This window comes from Orycteropus afer, unplaced genomic scaffold, assembly GCF_000298275.1.
Source record: "Orycteropus afer afer isolate SDZICR_OR568_19922 unplaced genomic scaffold, OryAfe1.0 scaffold00415, whole genome shotgun sequence".
NCBI classification, from domain to species: Eukaryota; Metazoa; Chordata; class Mammalia; order Tubulidentata; family Orycteropodidae; genus Orycteropus; species Orycteropus afer.
The window spans coordinates 1,106,276-1,131,884 of NW_006922002.1; the positions used below are offsets into that span (position 1 = coordinate 1,106,276).

At 41.5% G+C, this 25,609-nt stretch overlaps 1 protein-coding gene across 1 annotated transcript in view; it reads right to left on the minus strand.

Annotated features, from left to right (window-relative positions):
• Nucleotides 1–25,609, minus strand: part of NR3C2 (nuclear receptor subfamily 3 group C member 2) — a 494,406-nt gene that overhangs the window by 6,854 nt on the left and 461,943 nt on the right. The window contains exon 7 of the mRNA XM_007953808.1: nucleotides 20,152–20,309. Coding sequence (XP_007951999.1) covers nucleotides 20,152–20,309 — 158 coding nt within the window. The remainder of the gene's footprint in view (nucleotides 1–20,151; nucleotides 20,310–25,609) is intronic.

Consider the following 25,609-nt stretch of genomic DNA (forward strand, 5'->3'; position numbering starts at 1 on the left):
GCATTGAATTATTAAAAAGGAAAAAAATAAAAACAAAAAACACTATTTTCAAATGACATTTGCCTTTGCTTCCACTGCCTGTTTCCTGGACCTTTTCCTCTTATTCATTCACCCCACCACAGCACCCTGTTCTCCCAGGAGGCCTTCTTGGACCCCAGCCTAAAGGAGTCCACTCAGATCCCAGATTTAGTGCTTTTTCTCATTCTCATTTACTTGACAATTAGCCACGGACCCAAGTGATACCAGGTGACACCATTTCCACGTTTAGCCTGTGTTTCACATCTCTGATTGTTTTTTCACATTTATGCTGCAGCTCCCTAAGTGGCCTGCAAGCTCCTGGAAGATGGGAGCCACATACTTTATGCTTACCATACCCCAGAGCACTTTGGGAAAGTCATGCATCAGAGACCACTTCTCCTCATTCCTGGGTGGCTGGGTGGGTGCTTTGTGCTTGACTACTAACCTAAAGGTTCAAACACAGCAGCCGTACTGCAAAAGAAAGGCCTGGTGATCTGTTTCCATAAAGAGTGTTGTTGTTGGGTGCTGTCAAGTCACTTCTGACTCATAGAAACCCTATGTACCACAGAACAAAACACTGTCCGGTCCTGTGCTGTCCTCACAGCCCTTGCTATACTTGAGCCCATCATCGCAGTCACTGTGTCAGTCTCTCTCATTGAGAGTTTTCCCCTTTTTGCTGATCCTCTACTTTACCAAGTATGATATCCTTCTCCAGGGATTGGTCCCTTCTGACATGACCAAACTACATGAGATGAAGGCTGGCCAGTCTTGCTGCTGAGGAGCATTCCAATTGTACTCTTCCAAGACAGATGTATAAAGATTATAACCAAGGAAGCTCTTTGGAGAAGTTTTACTCTGTAATGCTTGGGGTCACAAATTGATAGGTGGGGAGGGGACTGAGTGGCTACATGAATTCAAATCTACTGTTGCCTAGGCTCTTGCTCCTGGATTTCTCTGCTTTATCCCAAACTCTTAAATTCTTGGGAATAAGTTATTTCAATGGTAGGTTTTAAGGTAGCATATTGCTAGTTTAAATAAATAAATAACCAAAGCAAGAACTGGGCAAGTTAAATGGACATCTTGACTGCTAACCAGAAGATTGGCAGTTCAAACCTACCAGCCACTCCTCAGAAGGAAGACTGGGCAATCTACTTCTATAGAGATACCGCCTCGGAAACCCAAGTAGGTGTTGCTATGAGTCGGGATCAACTTGACTGCACTGAGTTTTTATTTTAAGTAAAAAAAAAAAAGTAAATCTCAATGCATATAGCTCATCCTTGTAATTCAGATGTCCTCCAATTTGCTTATCTTGGCTTTTAGGAGGACCACATATGCATGCCCTGCCATGATGTTATGAGCCCCATCTCTGTTCATTGTAGATCAAGGAGCATGTAGGCAGGGGAGGGGGGATGGTCACTGGGACAGAAACAAAAGTTCTACCATTTCAGCCCATCAGCACGAATGTCTTAATTGCAACGAGACAAATGGCCCAGCCTAGCCCGCCACCTCAGAATTGATTCTCACAAGCTCTTCCTGGTAAGTACTTGGCTGGATGAAGAGGCAAGAACCCTAATTATAATCAGCAAGAAGAGTCCTGCATTATTAGGAGTCTGAGAAGACATGTGCATTGACTTTTCATTCTGTGGAAAATGCATCTACAGTAGCCAGACGCCGAGCACTATTTATCTCAGCCTGATGGGCCACAGCTGTTAGGGTGTCAGAGGCTGGGGCAAGGTCACAGGGAGGCTGGCAGCACTCTGCCTGCTCCAACAGCAAGGCTTTCTGGAAGGTCACTGCCTCATACTCTCACCAATGAGTATCACCCCGTGGCTGTGGATGCTATCCTCCACACCCTGCCCCCACCACCTGGCACAGCCACTGAGATGCCATCCAGTGGAGTCCCCCTCCCACCACACATCTGGGGCTGGTACTGCTGTTCTAAGGTCACACGATCACCTCAGTGGTGACAGAGCAATGACAGCAGCCTTGTACAGGTTTTCACTAGTGAGCTAATTTCTTCCAGTGGCTCCGGCCTCCTACCTAATCAGGACGGAGCTTTGGCCAGAAATGATCTCTAAGGGGAGGTTTGAAGCTTTATTTATTTTCAAAGACCAGGATTTCAGTCAGTATATTGATGGGGTAAGGAGCCCTGATGGTACAGTGGTTAAGGGCTCAGCTGCTAACCAGTGGTCAGTGGTTCAAACCCACCAGCCACTCTGTGGTAAAAGATGTGACACTCTGCTTCTCTAAACATTAAAAAAAAAAAAAACAAAAAACTCACTGTTGTCTAGTCGGTCCCGGCTCACAGCAACCCCTCCTTGGGTTTGCAAGGCAGTATCTCTACAGAAGTAGATTGTCCAGTCTTCCTTCTGAGGAGTAGCTGGTGGGTTTGAACCGCCAGTCTTCTGATTAGCAGTCAAATGCCTTAGACATATTATAGCCTTGGAAACCCTATGGGGCAATTCTACTCTGTCCTAGAGAGTCTCTATGAGTCAGAATTTGACTCAAGGGAAGTGTTTTTTTATATTGATGGGGTTGTTGTTCTTATGTGCCATCGAGTCGGCCTCGACTCATAGCGACCCCTCCTTGGGTTTCCGAGGCAGTATCACTACGGAAGCAGATTGCCCCATCTTCCTTCTGAGGAGGGGCTGGTGGGTTTGAACCACCAGCCTTCTGGTTAGCAGTCGAATGCCTTAGCCACTATGCTACCAGAGCTCCTAATTGATGGGGTAGGGGTTAAAAATGCACAGATTCAGCTCTCTACACTGTAACACTAATAGCCTTGTGAATATTGGAAAATGAACTGCAATGATTATACATATGGTCTGGTCCCTGATATTGACTGAGTGCAGGCTAGCAGGGAAGAATCTTGCGACATGTGCAGAGATGGAAGCACTGCTTTTCTCTGGCTGATGACATCTCAGCAAAATGTAACATGGTAACAAAAACCTTCCAAATTTAGTTGCATTTGTTTCTATACCCAGAAGTATTACAACCTTATACCAGTTGCCAGTGGGCTGATTCCAACTCATGGTGATCCGTGTGTCAGAGGAGAATTGTGCTCCATAGGGTTTCAATGATCTTCTGGAAGCAAACTGCCAGGCCTTTCTTCCCAGGTGTCTTTAGGTGGATTAAAACTGCCAACCTTTCAGTTATGTTATTAGTCAAGGACTTTAGTACTACTTATCTGTGGATTCCTTCCTGAAATCCCAGGCCCCAAAGTACCACTACTCACTTGAGGGTTCACTAGTAGGCTCTCCTATAGACTGGGTTGAGGAGAGTCCTAAAAGTCTCCTACATCTTACCAAGAGGTCGTCTAAAAAAGCATCTAAAAAGCTTGGTTTTCATAGACTCAATAAAAGGCATTTTCCACCCTGACGGCCAAGTTTGTCAGTGAGCACACTCAGTACGTGAGCTACATTATCAGCACATAAGAGGCAGCACACACTCAGGGGCGGGGGGTGCTCTGAGATGGCACTAGCAGCAGAGCTGTCATCTAGGAGGGGTGTCTTGTTGATTCTCCATTTTAAAAGAAAGCTGTCCTCTGCCATGCGCAACACACGGTAGACACCAGGGCATGTGACTCCAGTGTGTCCATGTGGTGGGAGACAAGGCTCTGGGAGCTGCTTTCTCTGCCAAATCTATTTGAGGTGTGCTCCACCCACAAATTCCAGGAAGGAGGCCTCTCTGAGGGTGGGAAGTGCCAGGGCCCAGGGCCAGGATGTGACACCTCAAGCTCTGCCTGATGGAGGGAGGAAGGCAGGGTGGGTCCTTGAGGCCTCACAGGCCTGGTTTGGGTCTATGACGGCACAGGCTGGGCAGACTGGGTGCACCAAAAACCAACCAATGAAAAACCCGTCACCTCAGAGTTGATTCCAACTCATGGTGACTTCATGAGTTTTGGAGTAGAACTACTTCATAGGGTTTTCTTGGCTGTAATCTTTATGGAAGCAGATCATCAGGCCTTTCTTCCACAGCATCCCCGGGTGGGTTTGAACCACTAACCCTTAGGTTGGCAGTCAAGTGCTTAACCATCTGTGCCACCCAGACATCTCTGGGTGGATGAGCTACTTGGAATTGGCTGACTGCTGTGGTGAGCAGTGGGTGCTAGTCAATGTCTCATGCAAAACCAAGGGCATTTCTGAAAATGCTCCCTTTTCCCTTAGCAACTGATCGTTATTTGAGGTTACATTTTAATGTGTTCTTCATCACCATTTTTATAAATACATTGATCTCTGGTCAATGATGAATATTAAATCTTCAAAATATGTTGTTAGGATGCTATGCTAAGCAAGATGGGTTCAATTTCCTTCTAATTTTTTTTGTATTTATTTAATTTCCACCCTGTTTAAGTTTCCTTGTATTACAAGCCTTGTTCTAGATTGCAGCCCTGCCTTCTTGTGAATAAGGTCTATTGTATGTGTGAAAAACACAAAGAAAAATGACACAATGGGAAAGAAGAAAGTAGAGCTTAAAGATAAAGGGATAATTAGAACATTGCTGAACAAAGGAAATCTAATGAAAGGGTTGTGTTTGAAACACATTGGCATGTTACTGTATATAGAAGTATGAACTTTTCCTAATTTTGTTTTCAATATTTCCTAGATCCTTCTTGCAAATGTACATTACACTAAGCAAAGTAAAAATCTAAACCAATTCATGTTTATATGTTACCAACTTTAATATCAGGTGAAAGCTTAGATTTTTTTTTTTCCAGTTGCCGTTGGTCCAATCAATTCTGACTCATAGTGACCCTGTGGTGTCAGAGTAGAACTGTGCCCCATAGGATTTTCAATGGCTGATTTCGAAGTAGATCACCAAGCCTCTCTTCCTAGGCACCTGAGTGAACTTGAACTGCCAAACTTTTGGTTAATAGTTGAGGGTGTTAATAGTCTGCATCACCCAGGGATTCCAAATCTTTAATTAGGCAGTTAAATCCTTATTTCCAACTCTGAAAGAAAATAAATAAATAAAGGAACCCTATGCAATTAAGTCAGACCCCCAAGTCAGGGGAGACTTCTGCTGATCTAAGTGGGGACACTCTGATTCTATGATGTCACATTACAGAACAAACAGGAGTTGGCAAATGATGGTCTGTAGGCCAAACCTGACCTATTGCCTGTTTTTATATGATTTTTACATTTTTATATGTTTTTCAAATTTTTTAATGACTGGAAAGAAAAACCAAAATAATGGTATTTTGTGACATGTGAAAATTGTATGAGAGTTTTATTAGAACACAGCCACATTCATTCATTTGAATATTATCTATGGCTGCTTTCACACTGCAGTGGCAGAGTTGAGTAGCTGTGACAGAGACCATGTGGCCCACAAAGCTTGCAATATTTACTATTGAGCCCTCTGCAAAAAGAATTTTGCTGACTCATGGATTGGAAGGCACTTCAGGGATTGAGTAACAGTTTTTGGGAAAAGGTTTTTTTCCTTTGTTAAAATACATAAATCAAGTAGAAGATAGCTCCTAATTTCAGAAATATTAACTTGTGAAAAAATACTTCTCTGAATCAAGTGATATGGTTGTAGTGAGATTTGGCTGTTGAAATATTACACAGATTCTCCTACGCTGTACACAGGGATGCTGGCCTAGATAACTTTGAAGAACTCTTCCAGCTTAAAGGTGCTAGAATTTGTCTTTCAAACAGACAATCTCCATCACTCTATTTTCCACTTTTGGCCCTTCTTTCAGGTGTCATTTCTCTTTGTGCCTCCATTCTCTGTACATTACATACATTTATACACTTGAACCATATACACTTTCCTGTCCCTCTGACTATGATCTTGACAGACAGAAATGGTCAACTGGCATCTCTGCCTGGCCTTTTTAAATCTCAGTCATTTAAAATTATTTTGCTTAGTTTAAATGGCACTGATAATGTTTTTCTTTTCTATGGCTTAATTTCTCTTTGTGAAATTCCTTCACCTTTTTCTTTTTGTGCCAAGTTATGCCTTAGGTTTTAGGCTCCTTCCCAGTGCATCTGTGTGTCTCGTTTCCTTCAATTCTTCTGCCCTGTTTAAGTTTTTCACCTTTCATTGCCCTGCGACCTTCATCCATGGGCACACTGCAAGGTGCTCCACAGGTTGCAAATCGCTGTTCACACTCATCATTCTCCTCTGTGTCTTAAGTAGATTACATTATGCCCAAACCAAAAAAACCAAATGCACTGCCATCGAGTCGGTTTCCGAGGCGGTATCACTACGGAAGTAGATTGCCCAAGCTTCCTTCTGAGGAGTGGCTGGTGGGTTTGAACCTCCAGCCTTCTGGTTAATAGTCAAATGCCTTAGGCACTATGCCACCAAAACTCCTACATTATGCCCAGGACAGGTCAAATGATTTGTGGGGCCCAGTGCAAAATGAAAATATGGGGCTTCTTGTTCAAAGTTTATTAAGAATTTCAAGATGGTGACTGAACCAGTTGAACAGAGTTGACTCTAATTCATGGTGATCCCATATAACAGTGCAGAACTGGGTGCCACAGGGTTTTCAATGCCTGATGTTTCAGAAGTAGATTGCCAGGCCTTTCTTCCGAAATACCTCTGGGTGGACTTGGATCTCCAACCTTTAGGGCAATAGTCAAGCATATAAACTATTTTCATCACACACAGATTCCAGCAGAACATTAAAACAGTTGTCGGGTGCTTCCACATCCAGAGTCCTGTGTGACTAAACAGGCCACACACTTGTGAAGCCAGCCCTGATTATGTCCACTTTATAGAGAATCCTAGAGTGACATCTAACTTACTAAGCACTATGGAGCTAATTGGGTAGCGGATTGGCCCTGTGTTGATGTTGCCTACAAGTGGTCTCTACCTCTTGCCGCCCTGCCTCCTGGCCTTGCCTCATGTGTGAACCTGGAAAAATGCACTTAGTCACTTGTCTTAATTCCTTCCTTTATAAAAAGGAAATAACAGTAATATTTATTCATCTTGCCCTCGTGGAGGTATTGTTGTCATGTGTCATCGAGTAAGACTTGACTCATAGCAACCCCTCCTTGGGTTTCCGAGACAGTATCACTACGGAAGTAGATTGCCCAACTTCCTTCCGAGGAGTGGCTGGTAGGTTTGAACCGCCAGCCTCCTAGTTAGTAGTCAAGTGCCTTAGGCACTATGCTACCAAAGCTCCCCATGGAGGTATTAAAAGGGTTTAATGATAGGGCTTAGGAAGAAAGTTACCATGTAAATCCCAGATATTAAACTGCTATTATTATATTGTAAAAGTAGGGTTTAGGCTAGATAAGAGATGGGATTCCTTGACACAGGTGTTAGACAATGATACGGCTTTCCAAATCTTCCCTAGAGATATTTCGCATGAAGATGAGATTCCTGTGTGTCAGGTTTGCTTTAGATGTGGTCTCCAAGAAGCATGGCCTGCAGGACCCTCAGTGGTTCTTTCTACTTGAAATTTTGGATTTTCTAGAAAGCTTTCACTGTGCCATCACACATACAGGTGGGAATGGAATCTGTAGTACCTTTACACCTCCCAGAACAAGGCATAACCCAAAACTCATTGCCAAAAAAAAAAAAAAACAATACAAAAACCAAACTCACCACCATTGAGTCAGATCCAACTCATAGCAACCCCTACTTGGGTTTCCAAGTTGGTATCTCTATGGAAGTAGATTGCCCAATCTTCCTTTGAGGAGTGGCTGGTGGGTTTGAACTGCCAGCCTTCTGGTTAGCAGTCAAATGCCTAAGGCACTACACGACCAGAGCTCCCAAACTCATTGCCCTAGAGTCAATTCTGATTCACAGCAACCCTACAGGACAGAGTAGAATTGCCCCATAGGGTTTCTAAGGCTGTAATCGTTATGGAAGCAGACTGCCTCATCTTTCTCCCATGGAGTGGCTGGAGGGTTCAGACCACCAACCCCTCAGTTAGTAGCCAAGTGCTTAATCACTATACCACCAGGGCTCCATAGAAAAAGGCAAGTTTTTCCCTACCATTCTTATATAGAAACTTATTCTCTTATGATTTTTCAAAAGTAGTTATGAATATTGTCAAATGTTCTATGCATATGGATTTATGAACTGCTAATAAACAATGAAGCAAAAGAAATGACTGTCATAAGAAAAAATATGCTTTTCTTCTCTCCCCCTATCGCCTATAAACAATCAAATGTAACTTTAAATAAATTGGGATCAGACACGATTATTAATTTTGCCAGTTAAGGGTTTATAGAAACAAACTACTATTGTAATATAAGTTCAAGAGAAAGAAGATTCTCTGTCTCTCTCTCTCTCGCACACATGCATGGACAAATTTCCAATACTGAATTTATTTTTCTTATTTCACTAAGTTCTAATACAACTGCGTCTTAGGAAGCCTCTCTTAAGTAGCTTAAACGTTGTTGTTGTTGTTATGTGCTGTCAAGTTGGACCTGACTCATAGTGACTCCTCCTTGGATTTCTGAAGTGGTATCACTATGGACGTAGATTGCCCAGTCTTCCTTCTGAGGAGTGGCTGGTGGTTTTGAACCGCCAGCCTTCTGGTTAGCAGTCAAGTGCCTTAGGCACTATGCTACCAGAGGTTCTAGCTTAAACATTAATCACTGAAAATGTTTAAATCGACCTTTTTCCAAAAATGTAAGGAAATAACCTAGAATTGAGTTGTCAGCCACAGAAAAAACCATGGCCAATTAAGAAAATCAAAGGAGATAAAAGTTCTGTGGATGCAAGTGGAAAATTAACTGTCATTATAATTAAGATGCAATATGAACACCTTCAGAAGGAAGATGGGGCAATCTACTTCCGTAAAGATTTACTGCCTCCAAAACCCAGTGGCGGTTGCTACGATTCGGAATCAACTTGATGGCAGTGAGTTTTTTGGTAGGAACATGGTGAGTGAGAAAGGGCTCAGGACACGTATCACGGAAACTGCAGGAAGTCATGACTTGAAATTCAAAATCAGCTCTGAAGCATCATGGCTACCTGTGATTCCAAACTTTCTCTATACACACGCACACATGCACACAAACACACAGGCAGAGGCTCCTTGAAAGGCCTGGTGCTCTGCTTCCAAAAGGTCAGAGCCTTGAAAACCTTATGGAGCACAGTTCTATTTCTACACACATGGGGTCTCCATGAGTTTGAATTCACTCAATAGCAAGGAACAACAACAGAACAACATATATGTCTATAGTACCTTAAAGATACAGACAGCAGTGGTAGCTCAGTGGTAGAATTCTCACCTTCCCTGCAGGAGACCCAGGCTGAGTCCTGACAAGTGCAGCTACCACTTGTCTGTCAGTGGAGGTTTGTGTCTTGCTATGATGCTGAGCCACTATTCGTCTGGCAGTCTGTTGTATTGTGGTGGCTGGTGTGTTACTGTGATGCTGGAAGCTATACCACCAGCATTTCAAATACCAGCAGGGTAATGGTCACCTATGGTGGAAAGGTTTCAGTGGAGCTTCCAGACTAAGACAAACTACAAAGAAGGATTTGGCTGTCTACTTCTAAAAAAACTGGCCACTGAAAACCTTATGAATAGCAGTGAACACTGCCTGATATATTACTGGAAATCTTTATGAATAAGGAAAACTGAAGAAGAATTGGTGCATTTGAATTGTGGTGTTGGCAAAGAATACTGAAAATACCATGGACTGCCAGAAGAATGAATAGTCTGTCTTGGAGGAAGTACAGCTGGAATGCTCCTTAAAACTGACAATGGCCAGGCTTTGTCTGACATACTTTGGTCATGTTGTCAGAATGGATCAGTCCCTGGAGAAGGATCCTTTGCTCGGCAAAGTAGAAGGTCAGTGAAAAAGGAGAAGACCCTCAATGACATGGATTGACACAGTAGCTGCAATGACAGATTCAAGCATAGCAAGGATTATGAGAATGGCACAAGACTGGGCAGTATTTTATTCTGTTGTACATGGGGTTGCTATGAGTCAGAGCTGACTTGACGGCACCTAACAACAATGTGACGTGGAATAGGTTTCAGTGGAGCTTGCAGACAAAAATGGACTAGAAAGAAAGGCCTGGTGATCAACTTCTGAAACTCAACTAATTAAAAACTAAAAAAAAAAAAATAAAAAAAAAGATCCCAGCTCTCTGTTTCATAACTGATCATGGAGCTGGTACAGAATTGGACAAATGTCTTGTTCTACTGTGCATGGTGTTACAACAAGTTGGGGACCCCACTGGATGGCATCTAAAAACAACAACCTTATAGATATAATAAGGCTTTTGCTAATTCAGAATTGGGAGCTCTGGTAGCATAGTGCCTAAGGTATTGACTGCTAACTAGGAGGTTGGTGGTTCAAACCCACCAGCAACTTCTCAGAAGGAAGATCAGGCAATCTACTTCCGTAGTGATACTGCCTTGGAAACCCAAGGAGGGGTTGCTATGAGTTGGGTCCAACTCAATGGCACATAACAACAACAACAATTCAGAATTACTCGTATCTGGCTTAAAGTCCAGAAGAAAGTTTGTTTGGGGGTTATTTGCAAAGACAGGGTTTGCTAAGCTACTGAGCTTTCTTATTGTTACCTGCCGTCGAGTTGGCTCTAACTCACAGCTCCGACAACAGAAGGAAACACTGCCCAGTCCTGCACCAGCCTTCACAATCCTTGCTATACCACCACTCGTTTGTCAGTGTGTCAGTGGTAGCTTGAGTGTTGCTGTGAGGCTGGAGGCTATGCCACCAGTATATTAAAAGCCAGCAGGGTCACCCATGGTGGACAGGTTTCAAAGGTGCTTCCAGACTAAGACTCAGAAGAAGGAAGGGGTCATCTCAAAGAATTGGCCAGTGAAAACTGATATTCCTTAAGTATAGTTAAATTATGTAAACTCAGTAACATTGCATGTTCTCTCAACTACACTGAGATGCTCCTTTACATACACAATACATGTCATCACATAACAAAAGACTCATAATTCTTTTCTATTTACTAGAGTCATTTTACTAAGAAGCTTTAAAAAAGAAACAAACTCACTGCTGTCGAGTCAGACCGACTCCTAGCTACCCCTCCTTGGGTTTCCGCACTAGATTGTCCAATCTAAATTTTTTTTTTAAGACTATTGTTCTTATTGGCCTTGTAGCTTCTGAAAAGAGTTATGAGAAACCCAATGAGCATCACCAGAAGTTGAGTCAGTCCACTGTTCTTCACAACAACCTCCTCACTGCTAAGGCCACTGACCAGTGTTCAGACCATTGGCTAACTGACCTTTCCACAGCTTCTGCCCATTTACTCTCTCATTTGTGCAGGGTGGACACACTTTTCTACTGCTTATTCTGTCTCCCTCTTCTCACTTTTTCTCAATTCAGTGGCTATCCTTCCCTGATGTTTTGTAGGCACCTCCCCTCTTTGGTTCATTAACCACTGCTATTCCTCTGTTCAGTTCTAGGCCCTTCTCCCTGCTCCTCCCTGCCATTGAGTCAATTCTGACTCATAGTGACACCTCCTTGGGTTTCTGAGGCAGTATCTCTATGGAAGTAGATTGCTAACCTTCCTTCTGAGGACTGGCTGGTGGGTTTGAACCTCTAGCCTTCTGGTTAGCAGTCAAATGCCTTATGTACTAGGCCATGTCTATAAATGGGAATGCCAGTCCCAGAATGCAGAAAGAGACACGATGAATCATTCCACTGATTTCACCAACTAAACAGAGTAGGGTCTTCCATATCAATTATTCATTTAATTTGAAATCTTTACCCCTGAAGATCCCCTTTTCAAGAGACCTGGTCTTTAGCAGCCCTGGTGGCACCAAAGCAGCAAACCTAAAGAACAGCAGTTTGAGCCCACTAGCTGCTCTGTGGAAGAAAGATGTGGCAGTCTTCTTCTGAAAAGATTACAGCCTTAGAAACCCAATGGGGCAGTTCTACTCTGTCCTATAGAGTTGCTATGAGTCAGAATTGACTTGATGGCAATGGGTTTGGTTTTGGTTTTGGTCTTTAGCCTCACTGGTGTCCATACTACCCACCCCCACCCTCTGTCCTGGTGCCTTGGAAGATAACGCTCTGCTTACTTAGCCGACTCTGGAATAAACAGCTCTTCCTTTATTTAGAATCTTTCTTAGTCATGGTTTTGTCAAAGAAAAAAGCAGTATAACACTGCTAAAAACTACATTTAATAGGTGTTTAGCTCAGTGTGACAGAATGTGGCTTTGACTCTCGATCTCTTTTTCCTCACTCTCTCTCTCACACACACAGACACCATCATATTGTCAACACTGGGCACTTGATTTGTTGTGTGCATTCGAGCAGATTCTGACTCACGGCAACCTTAGACGGCAGAGCAGAACTGCACCATAGGGTTTCCTAGGCTGCAATCTTTAGGGAAACACATCATCAGGTCTTTCCTCCTGCAGAGCTACTGGCGGGCTTGAACCACCGACTTCTTAGTTAGCAGCCAAGCACGTTACTGTTGTGCCATGGGGGCACCTTGGGTACTTTAGATGAGAGAAACGGAATTATATAATCTCATTTCAGGCACCTGAGCAACAGAAAGAGAGGAAGTTTTACTCTTCATGATGAAGCAGCATCCCAGCATTCTGATAACCCCTGGAGACAAAAATTTTCTGTTCGCCAACATCATTAATTCTTCCTAATGGTCACCTCACAGCAATCTACCATTGTCTCCATCATCAAACGCCTTTAATTCCTTCAGGAAATTATGAAGTGGCTAAAGCTCACCCTGTGGAGTAGGAAGCACAGAACGCTGACATCGGGTGTGCCTTGGAACCTGAAATACTGTGGAAAAAATTCATCGAGTCGAGTCTCAATGATTCATTCCCAGATAACTTATGTGTTTCCTGCCCTGCACTGTGAAATGGCCTTTATGGCCTATTTCTGTGCTTAATCTTGTCTACTTCAGACTGTCTCTTTCTTGATGGCACATGCTATGGGCCTGTTTGGGTGTCTCTGTGCCTAAAATCTAATTTAAAACCACCTAATTGATGCTCTTTGGTGGTACACAGACAAAGCTTTAAGGAAACAAACCATCTGGGGAAAGGGAGAGGGAAGAGGTGAATGTTTGCTCAATGCCTGTTACATGGTGGCTACTTCAGCCCCTGTGTTATTTCATTCACTTCTCAAAATGCCCTGTAAGACAGGTGTTATTCCCATTGTACAGTTCAAGAGACTGGAGGCCAAAATACTGAAACGTAAATGGTTATTGAGAGAAGGGTATAGCACTATAGGCCCATGTTCTTTCTGCCGTCCCCCGTGGTCAGGTCTTGGTGGTAGCCTCTGATTTGGGCTTTGGAATTTTTTCTGAAGAGAAACACCTTGACTGGAACAAAGTGAAACAGAATCAAATGTGAAAGTGAGTGGGCTGCCCAAATGGTGCAACGAGCCAAACTTGTGGTTTGCATTCCTCAGTATGTGGTAAGAAATGCTCAAAATAGGTTAGTGTCTATCTCAATGGAAAGTACCACAGTCCGGATGCAAAAGCACCCACTAATTAAATGAGCAATGAGAATCTCAAAATAATTTGTTAATAGTCTTGGCTGCTTGCAGCAATATCTCTTTTGTTAGTTATTGTATCAGTGAAACTTCACGCCCTTTTCATGTAAAGAATGAAGTCTTCCCAGAGTGCACGTGTAGCATTTACTGTACCACCAGATGTTCTGCTCCTCACACCACCAGCCCTTCCCCTTCAGAGAAGGGAAAATCTTGGCTTGCAGAATCTGGCTACAGAAGAGCCACTTCAGTTGTCAAGCATGGCCTTTGGAACCACAGGAAGCAATTATTCAGCAATAGGATCTTCAAAGTGTTTCCTTTGTCATGCAGAAAATAGCCTCTGAGTGACACACTGATTCCTGTTCAGCCAAGGGGTAGGTTCTTACCAGCCTTTAATGATCATATGCAGAAACAAAAGCCCTCAGAACCAAAGCCTGTTCAGCACAAGTGATGTTGAGGCAGACTTAGTTTTGTTTTGGGAACTGCTAAACATGCATGAAGAAGCTCTGGTAGCATAGTGTCTAGGGCACTTGATTGCCAACCAGAAGGCTGGCGGTTCAAATCTACCAGCCACTCCTTGGAAGGAAGGTTGGGCAATCTACTTCCACAGTGATACTGCCTCGGAAACCCAAGGAGGGGTTGCTATGAGTTGGGTCTGACTTGACGGCACATAACAACAAGAACAAACATGCATGCATGCTCTGGTGGCACAGTACCTAAGGCTTTGACTGCTAACCAGAAGTCTGGCAGTTCAAACTCACCAGCTACTCCTCAGAAGGAAGACTGGGCAATCTACTGCTGTAGAGATACCACCTTGGAAACCAAGGAGGAGTTACTATGAGTCGAAATTGACTCCACGGCAGTTTTTTTTTTTTTTTTTTTTTAACATGCATGACATTTTTATACGAAACTGGGTTCATTGACTTCAAGATGTAATCCAGTGAGTACTTCACAAAAACTTCACAAAAACAAAGCATTACAGAAGGTGCTAGGGAAGACCCAAATGATGTGTGGAGAGTTGGCGAGCAGTGCAGCTATTTCTAATGTTCCTCCTAGATGCTAGTTTTCTCAGTTCCAAAGATATAGCCCAGCCAAAAAATGACCAGCTGCTATTAGACTGCACTGAGCTGCTATTAGACTGCACTGTCGCCATCGTCACAATGGTGGTTTCGGGAGCACTACACAGTGAGTCCAGAGGTTTCCAGCTGCCACTAGCTACCTATGGACTCTGTGGGACTGTTTCTTCATTGACAAAGGATTCTTTGACACTCTTCTTGGAAGCCTTCCTTGACCCCTGCGAAAAACAGCTGGTTCCTATACTTTCTTGACAAGGCTTTATATTGACTTTGAATAAACTTTCCATGACATGGCAATCCCACAACTCATGATGAGGCCACCTGGTCAGAGCCCTTGTCATGCTATCCTGTGATTTCCATGTCTGGTTGCCTTGACCAGGCTGCAAGTTCCTGAGGTAAGTCAGGCTTTGGGCCTCCTCAGCCTAGTGTACTGCCTGGCACAGTGTGACACTCAAGTATTTGTTGAATGAGATGAATACCTTCCTCCACTAGACAAGTGAGGTTCCTGAAGATAAGTATTGGGCTTAAACGTATGGCCTGACCATGGTTATTGGTGTTAGCTGCTGTCAACTCGGCCCCATCTTGTGGTGACCCCGTGCTCAATGGGACAGTGCCATTGTGATCCACAGTTTTCACCGGTTGATTATCAGAAGAAGAATACCATGTATCTCCTCCTGGTCCTTCTTAGTCTGGACGCTTGACTAAAATCTGTTCAGTATCATAGCAACACACAAGCCTGACAGATAGGTGACTGCTGCACTTCAGGACTGTTGGTTGGAAATTGAACCTGGGTCTTACACACAGAAGGTGAGAATTCTACCACTGAAGCACCATTGTAAGGACTCTATCAGTGTTTCATCAACAAATGAAGGAATGAACGAACACACATGCTCTCAAAGCTCCCACTGCCCAGGCAAACAATTTTGGCACCTGATTACCTTCAGACCTTCCATTATGCTGGTCCAGACATCTCTCTAGAAGCTAAGCTATTTAAGTATTGGGTCGATGTCATACATTTATTTTCTATCTTCTGTAGCTCTGTCAATCCTGGTAGGCATATACTGCATTTTTGCTAAATGTATGTACTAACATATAAAATCCATTATAATTGTGGAACCTTGAAACTGCTATTTAATAGAAAGGCAACTGTACTTCAATAGAAACTACTAGTATTACCATTCAATATTTACCAACTGCTCTACATACTGATCATAACATCAAAACAGTCCTTGATCTCTTTGAATGAATAAAGTCATCATTAAGTTCATTAGAAATATGCTTCTTATACCAATATGAAATCAAGTGCCAGTCCTCGTAATAGCTAGCAAATAACTGTTGATTCTGTTCCTTGCAGAAGAATAAAGCATCTATATGTTTCACATATGACACCCAAATACTTACAATGCAAAAGTATTGTCGACTCCTAGGAGCATGACCACAGCTGCTCACTTAGAAACTTTCCTTGGGGAAAGATTGATGTTCAGAGGGCTTATGACTCATTAAAGTTGCTGACCGATTCAAATACTTAACTGCCAACCTGCTCCTTCAGAGAGTGCCCCTTTCACTCACCTTGGCACCTTTCTGCAAACACATATGTGCACCATGTGGAAGAAAGCCTCTCTCTGTGTGTGCTGGGAGCTGGCACACTATGCACAGTATCAAGGAGAACTTTGATCAGTATTCAAAGGCCTCTTATTTGTGTGACCCTTAGGAACCAATGCTCTTTTTCCACAAGGTGGCCAGAACTAGGTTCTGAGTACAGAGACAGTGCATTGTATAGCTCTTTTTCTCTTCAAGAAAATTCCACAAATGTTGATTTACTAATTTACTCTAATGAAAAAGCTGTAGGCAGTCTCAAGTCTGAGTAAGCGTGAGTGTTACAAAGGTCCCTCTAGACTTACAATGCATTTTTCAATGTTCTGTCTGGAATAGGAATATAAATAGAACATGAAAGATGTGGCTGTTAGGCCACTTCTAAGATCAAACACAATTTTGATCATTTAAAATAAATATGCTACTATTAAAATAATACCAAAACCAGTTTTCTCCTTCTGACCAAGATGAGAGTAACAGGTATTGAATTTACCCTTCTACCTGAAACAACCAAAGACACTCAGAAAAACATGAAAAAATAGTTTTCGGGATCTAGAAATTAGTCAGTGAAGGGCCGTGACTCCTGAGAGGTGAGAAAATAAACAAGGTGGGCCTGTGGATTGCCCGGCTGATTATTTAGAAGGGGTTTCTAGGAAGCAGTCAGGGAGGGGAGAGTCAGGGAAAGCCAGTGCATTTTCAGAGCTGAGGGGACATTGTTGAGAATTGGAATCAAGGTAACTAAAGCTCACAAGGAGCCCCTGGGTGGTGCAAAGGGCTGCTCGGCTGCTAACCAAACGGTTAGAGGTTCAAGGCCACCCAGAGAAAGGTGGTGATCTACTTCTGAAAAATCCACTATCGGAAACCCTGTGGAGCACACTGCTATTCTAATATACATGGTGTCACTAGGAGTGAAAATTGACTTAATGGCAACTGGTTAAAAGTGCACAGAACAGAGTACTGAAGAGGAGACAAATGCATGGAGAGTGAACTCCAAGAACTGTTGGTGGTTTCCCTTGAGTATTCTAGCAGTTATGATCAGCACACATGTGAGGCAAGTACACAAAGCCAGGGAAAGAACCACCTGAAAGGATTCAAGGAATGAGAGCTCAGGGCTCACAGAGGGTTGGGAATAGTGCCTGTTCCACCAACCAGATTGGAAAAATTATTAATTTCACAGGGCACTGCATAGGGTACTGGGAAAAGTCTTGCCTCAGTCTCAACCCAATCCAATGCCATTGAATTCATTCTGACTCATAGTGACCCTACAGGAAAGAACAGATCTGCCCCAGTGGGTTTCCAAGGCTATAAATCTTTATGAAAGCATTTGCTTCACTTTCTCCCTTAGAGCAGCTGGTGGGCTCAAACCACCAACGTTTTGGTTAGCAGCCCAATGGTTTTAACCACACTGCTACCAGAGTTCCTTCCTTGTCTCTGTAGTGGAGAATAATTAGTGCAAGATCAAGCACTACTCCAGATCTGTCTAGCAAATAATAAACACAAGACCTGAAAGGATTAAAATGTTGAAGTGACTTAACTATATCCCAGAAAAAAGCTCAAGAATATTTATAAGGATACAAAAATATCCAACACTCAACAAGGTAAAATTCACAATGTCTCGCATCCATGCAAAGATTATTAGGCATATAAAGAACAAGAAACACAACCCATAAGAGGGAGAATAATCAAATTGGAAACACACCAAATGTCCATCAATAGAAGACTGAATATACTGTAGAATATTCAAACAAAATACTACTCAGCAACAAAAATGAATGAATTATTGGTATATTCAACAGCATGGATGAATCTCAAAATAATTAAGCTAAGTAAAGGAAGTCTGCCAAAAAAAGAGTACAAACTGCATGATTCCATTTATATGATACTCTGGAAAATACAAACTAATCTATATTGACAGAAAGGAATATAAAAAGCAATGGGGGAGAAGAAGGTAGGAGGGAAAGGTTAAAAAGGGACATGAGGAAATTTTTGAGGTGATACATAAGTTTGCTATCTTGATTGTGGTGATAGTTTCATGTGAAAACTTATCAGAGTGTATACTTTAAATATGTTTATTGTTCATCAATTATTCCATAATTTAAGAAAAGACACTGCTTTGTCCTTGAGAATTTTGCAGAAAATCAGCATTTATGATACAGCCATTTAATTGAGGTTCTATCTTGTAACAAGCATTATGTGGGCACTAGAATCAAACTAGTATTAGAGGTCTAATCCATTTACCACTGGCTGCTCAATATTTCCCCTGTGCACATAAATCCTGAATGGACAAGTTTCTGGAAAAACAAGTTGTAATTTCTGTTGCTGGTCCCATTACTTGCACATTGCTTTGAAATGTACCACCTATTATCATGTACTTCTTGACTATACTTATACACACTATTTCTGCTATTACACCAGTGGCTGCCTATACACATTTGAACAAACAAGAGAATTCATTAAGAACCACAAAACCACTTTCTGTGCTCCACTGAGGACTCTGAACAAAATCAACAGAAGAAAGTGAATCAGCTATGTATTCCTATGCAGATAACCTGCGGTTTCTGCGCAAAACAGGCAGAAGACTCAGCTCTTCTTTCCTTTATTTCCTTGGTGTGAATCATGGAGAGGATTCTTTGCTGTTTTCTCCAAAGCCTTTTTTTTTTTTTTGCCATCATCTCCTATTCCTAAGACTTCCCATTAAACTTTTGTTGTTGTTGTTGTTGTTATGTGCCGTCGAGTCGGCCCCGACTCATGGCGACCCCTCTTTGGGTTTCCGAGGCAGTATCACTACGGAAGTAGGATTGCCCAACCTTCCTTCCGAGGCAGTATCACTATGGAAGTAGGATTGCCCAACCTTCCTTCTGAGGAGTGGCTGGTGGGTTTGAGCCGCCAGCCTTCTGGTTAGCAGTCAAGTGCTTTAGCCACTATGCTACCAGAAATCCTATTAAACTTTTAGGCCACTGATAATCAGCAAAGCTATCTATTACTGAGTTTACTTTTGTGAAATTTGACTCTTTATGAAAAGTTCAGAGACAGCAAAGGTCACTGTGATATGCACAGGGTCTTCAGTGTAACATATTGGAAAGTGACATTCTTTTTATCCATCAACTGTGTCCATTAGGATCACATAGAGATAATAGTCCACTGGCATAAACAAACTTCTAAAGCATGAACGATTATTTCACTAGTAAATACTATTAACAATATTGGCCATCAAGCTTCTGAATATTTTAACAATAGAAGAATATATGAAAAAGCAATTCTTATACAATTTGTATAGGCTGGACTTGGGCAATGAATTCTCCAAAAAAAATTATAGAAACCTCACAAATACAAAAAACTAAATTAGCATGATTGCACCCATGTTATTAGAGCCAGAATTAGATAAACTGCTTGCAAAGTAAAATAAGAAGCATATTTAAAATGACATAACAAAGCTAGCTACCCACATCAGTATTTTGTAGAAACTAATAAACACCTTGGTTATAACTGATTAAATAGAATAAGCTCAGAATCTATTTTCCATATTTACACAAGGCAGAAAAGGTGACTCCTATGAAAAATAATGAACATAGGATTTAAAATCTAGCAAAGATTAAAATGATTCAAGTTGGCCCCACACCGTTAACAATGTTTTTAAAAGATTGGGTTATTAGATTAACAGTTGTAGAAGATGGACACTATTTATACAATGTGAAAGCAAACATTTTCATTAACCACACATTTCCTAAATTGCAAGCAAAAATTTGAAACCCAGTCTGACACCTGTAGCAAATCTGAAGGCCCTCCCTGAACAAGGGCAGGGGGTTCTGTCTCTCTGGCACGTAGTCCCTGGATCCTACCATACCCTTTGTTCTAAGTAAGGTTTGTTCATTCTTCGTATGCTATCTGAACAAAATTTCCTTCTTGATCAGTTTTTAACTCCTGCTGCCGCCCACTGCATTATTTCCCCCAGCTCCCCCTGCAGCCCTGGGAACTCTCTATCAGACCTCTAGTCAACAGTGTGTGTTGCTGATCCTTCCTTTACAGGCACCAAGGGCTCTACTTACATCATGCATGGAGTCCAGAAGCTTGGTCAGTTGGTAGAACCTCTGCCAGCTCTGCCCAGAATTGTTGGGACACTTAGTTACCATCTTCCTCAGTTCCTTGATATAATTTGTCCTCATTTCTTCAAATGCAGCCTGGCATTTGAGGCCATCCTTTGGAACTGGATTTAAGGGATACAGACATGTAAATCTTCAGGATGGGAATAAGCTTTGGCATCTTAGCAGTCAAATCACCTAGAACATTGTGAGATTGTTAGGCTCACATTTTTAGACTCATACTGAATCTCAAGTAATTGCATTTATGAGTAAGTATGGCAGTTATCAATTGGTCTATCTATCTATCTATATGTATGTATGTATGTACATCTTGTGGTGGTGTTCTTTCACTCCCTTATGAGGTCAGAGGTCAGACACTACCCCTATGCCTTTCTACACACACACACACACACAACCATTCCCCACCACCACCAAGTAGATTCTGACTCATAGTGACTCTACAGGACAGAGTAGAACTATCCCACAGGGTTTCCAAAGCTGTAATCTTTACAGCAGCACACCACCATATCTTTCTCCCACAGAGCAACTGGTAGATTGGAAACCCCAGCCTTTCAGTTAGCTGCTGAGCACTTAACCACTGTACCAACAGAACTCCATATATGTATATACCAAATAATAATAGTGACTACTGTTTAGCAGATATACATCATTACACACTTTGTATATATTAGCTTACTTAACCCTGACATTAATCTTATGACATAACCATTGTATTAGTCTCATGTTACAGATGAGGGAACTGAAGACTGTAAGTTGAACAACTTGCCCAAAGACACAATAAATAAATAGCAGAGAAGGGGGTATACACCTAGGTCTGGTCTATTTCCAAAGCCTGCCTATTAACCACAATACTACATTGCCTTGTGGCTTGTCATCAAAGTGTTTTATGAATCCTCACTTGCCAATACCTTAAAGGTAGGAAAACATAATTTGATTTTCCAGGAAAAATGGAAAAGCCATAGGTAATCTAATCTGGGGCTAGAATCAGAAAGCAAAATATTAATATTCAAGTTAAAATATCAAAGTCACTCCTAGAATATGGCTGCCTACAAAGGCAACCAGTCTGTGGAGGACAGCATGCTTAGAAAAGTAGAGGGTCAATAAAAAAGACAATGATCCTCAATGAGATGGATTGACACAGTGGCTACGATGGGCTCAAACATAACAAAGTTTGTGGGGATTACACAGGACCAGGAACTGTTTCATTCTGTTGTACAAAGGGTCGCCATGAGTCAGAACCAACTTGACAGGACCTAACCACCAACCTCACCAAAGGGATGATACTGCTCACAAAGAACAACTTTCCATACTCTTTTCTATAAGATCACATGACCATAGGGGCACGTTTCATGTCACATGCTCCCAGAACAACCTCCTGGCTCCAGTGTGCGGTGGGCTTAACAACAGTGGTTCTGCAAAAAGGACAAAATTTAAAACTTCCAAAGAGAATAAACCATGTTCATGTTTCTCTCTGGTAAGGTAGGAATTAAGGATTAGATTTCCTTTTTTTTCTTTTATGTGGTATCTAGCCTTTATAATTTTAAAATCCCACTTAAAAAGAATACTTGGGAAGTCAGGATTTGTAAGCATATCAAGTATTTCTTGAGACCTGCAGAGAGGAGACACTTTTTCCCATTGAAAGCACCATTACTGAGGAAAGGGTACACCTGTGCACATGTTCTGGGAGGTGTAGGGCAAAGTGTAAGCCCAAAGAAAGTATTTCCAAAAACAAATCTACTTATAGGCTTTTTTTTGTTCATTATAGCATAGTTTATGTTTATCCTTTAATACTGAAAAATAAAATCACCTGGAACTTTATTTTCAGGAGCTGTTATTAGGTGCTGTTGAGACACTTCTGACTCATGGAAACCCCACATATGCAAAGTAGAACAGCACTCCACAGGGGAGTCAGGGCTGTGAGCTTTCTGAAGGAGATTGTCAGGCCTTTCTGCTGAGGGCCACCTGGGTGGATTCAAACTCCCAATCTTTCTTAGGAAGTTGAACATTTAACTATTTGAGCCACCCAGGGTCAGCCTGTGACATTAATATTTTGAGTTTAAAACTCTTCTTTCGCATTTTAATGATATATCATGTATGGTGAGGTGCCACTGTTGTTGTTGTTGTTACGTGCTGTCGAGTCGGACCCGACTCATACTGTATATAAATAATAATTTACTTGAGTCATCAAGCCCTTTGTAATGGCCAAATTACATTCTTGAATATTACGTGTCAAATTGGAAGCCAGAAATAACAGTATTTCCAAACCCTGTTATCCTCTGTAATACCTAGAGGCTCTTTGGAAGAAAGGCCTGCTGATCTACTTTCATGGAATCAGCCAATGAAATCCCAACGGAGCACAGTTGTCCTCTGATACACTGGAGTCATCATGAGGCAGAACTGACTCTAAGGAGACTGGTGATGGGGGTGGTCCTCTAGGAAGATCTGACTTACCTTGCAAACTAACTTCTAATATTCTGTTAGTAATGTTCTTCTGAGTTTCACTGTTGAGCCTTTTGCTACATAATTTATCTAAGTCTATTTTTGTGGAGAAAAATAAATCCCTAACAGCAACTACAAGGAGCTCTGGTGGCATAGCAGATAAGACATTTTGCTGCTAACTAGGTCAGCAGTTCAAACTTATTAGCCGCTTCACAGAAGGAAGATGGGGTGATCTACTTCCATAAAGATTTACAGTCTCGGAACCCCATGGTAACTTTTTTTTTTGTTAATAACAACTACACAAATTACACAATATTCATTGTTGTTTCAAATATTTGACATTCACATTAAAAGTTAAATTCCATCCATTATATAACTAATAACTTTTTTCTTTGAAACTTACATCTTGTTTAAAAAGCATAAAAAACATAAAAGAGGGTAATAGCCAAGATGTTAAATATTACCAGAGATTCACTTCCTATAAAAACTTTAGTTACCCTAAAACTTCCCAAAAGAAACTAAAAATTTTCACCTATCAGCCTATCTTGCCTATCCATAGATTAACATTTAAGATATAAAATTATACAAAGTGAGCCTCTAGCTTTTTATATAGTTATTTATATGCATGCCATACTATATATTAAAATATCATCTAATACTGGAATAGAGTGAATGCATTTCACTACTATATTTAAATAATATTTGGCAAGTGTATTCAAATTAATATGGACAGTCTTCATCTAACAACTTTCATATTTCTGATAGCTGTGTTATCAAAACTCTGAATTCATGGACAACTTATGTCAAATCTTATTCATTATATTTTCCTGCTGTAACTGAAATATACTGAACTAATTCTAAGCTTCCATCAAGATTTTCCACCTCAGAAACTCAAAGGGTGTCGCTATGAGTAGGAATCAACTCAATGGCAGTGAGTTTTTTTTTTTTTAGTTCTAAGCTAGATCTTTTTTTAGAAGTTGAAACAAACCAACAAATAAAGGTAACTTAAGCAAGCAAAATTTGGAGGTTTGCCCAGAATCTCTGAGTTTACTTATTAAAGGCAGCAGGGCTTCTGGAAATCATCCACAATCTATGAGCTGGGGAACAGCAAAGAGATAAGTGGGGTGGAAGTCCGTCTGCTTTCCTCCATAAGCATAAAGAACACAAGATTCTTTCGATGTCACTGCTAAACCACTTTCTTGATGTATCAGACACCAGGTGTGCAATAGTGCCTAAGGCATTTGACTGCTAACCAGAAGGCTGGTGGTTGAAACCCACCAGCCACTCCTTGGAAGCAAGACTGGGCAATCTACTTCTGTAAAGATAAAAAAAACAAACAAACCAAACTCACTGCCATCGAGTGAAACTCGACTCATAATGACCCCTCCTTGGGTTTCATAGGCACTATCTCTACGGAAGTAGATTGCCCAACCTTCCTTCGGCACTATGCTACCAGAGCTTCCTCTGTAAAAATAACGCCTCAGAAACCTAAGGAGGGGTCGCTATGAGTCAGAAATGATTCCAAGGCAATGAGTTTGATTTTTTGGTTTTAAGTAAGAGGGCAATCTACTTCTGTCAAGATTTACAGCCTCAGAAACTTAATGGGAGCCACCATGAGTTGGAACCAACTGGATGGCAGTTAGTTTTGTTTGTTTTTTAAGTAAGAAAAAGGAGCCCTGGTGGCACAGCGGTTAAGTGTTTGACTGCTAATTAAAAGGTTGGTGGTTTGAACCCCTAGCCACTTAGCTGGAGGAAGACGAGGTAGTCTGCTTCCGTAAAGATTACAACCTTGGAAACCCTATGGGCTAGTTCTATTCTGTCCTAGGGTTGCTAGGAGCAGGAATTAACTCAATGACAACAGGTTTTATATAAGAACAATTTTTATGTGTTCTATCTGGTGGCGTAGTGCCTAAGGCATCAGACTGCTAACCAGAAGGCTGGTGGTTCAAACCCACCAGCCACTCCTCGGAAGGAAGGCTGGGCAATCTACTTCCGTAGTGATACTGCTTTGGAAACCCAAGGAGGGGTTGGTGTGAGTCGGAACCAAGTTGAGGGCAGTGAGTATCAAAGAATAGAAAAATAATTAAAACCAGCAATCACTATGATTCATAAAATTCTTGTATTTTTTTTTTTTTTGCCTTTTTATTTTGCTTTTCCTCTATCTAAAAAAATACCAGAATTCAAAGTACGGAGCTACTTGAAAGGTAATAATTAATTCAGGTAGCTTCCAAAATACTATCGGAATCAATTTTTGACTGAATGGGTGAATGGATATAAAAGGATAAGATGCCAATTAAGACTGAATATTCAAAATTTATAAAGAATGACTATCATAAGCATTTTTAGGAAAAAAAAATTAAATTCTATCAACGATCTGATATAAAAATATACAGTGAAACCTGTGAGAGTTGGAACTTGACAGGACTGCCTTGTTTTTCTGGGTCTTGCCAGTTTTCTGCCTTTGACAGGTAAACTCTTACCACTTTTGTATTGCTCGTTTTGGTAGAAAATATGTTAGTTTTCCTTCTCTGAGAAGTTTCCGCCTCACACACGTTCCAGCTTTTGCAGGTTTTACTGTATTTTTTAATTTCTTTTAACCAGTAGTGATAACCAGCATAGCGTGAAAGGGGAATAAGATCCCTTTCAATGAATGATTATATTTCCAAAGTTATACTCCCAAAAGTACAAGTAGGGGACATCAGAAACCTTGTTGAAGAGCAGAGCAAGGAGAAGATATATTGACCCTGAAGATGAGGGGCTGCAAACACAAATGCCACAGAAGCTCAGGCTTAGTGTAATTGATAAGGGATGGTGGGACCTGTGGCAAACCGGAGAGAACATGCCCTGCCCTCGGCAATCAGATTCAATTAAAATAAAACAAGACAAAAGTCCAAAAACAACCCTAAAAAACTTGTGCTGGCCAAACAAAACACAGCTGGACCTGTTGGCCCCACCTCCCTGCCAG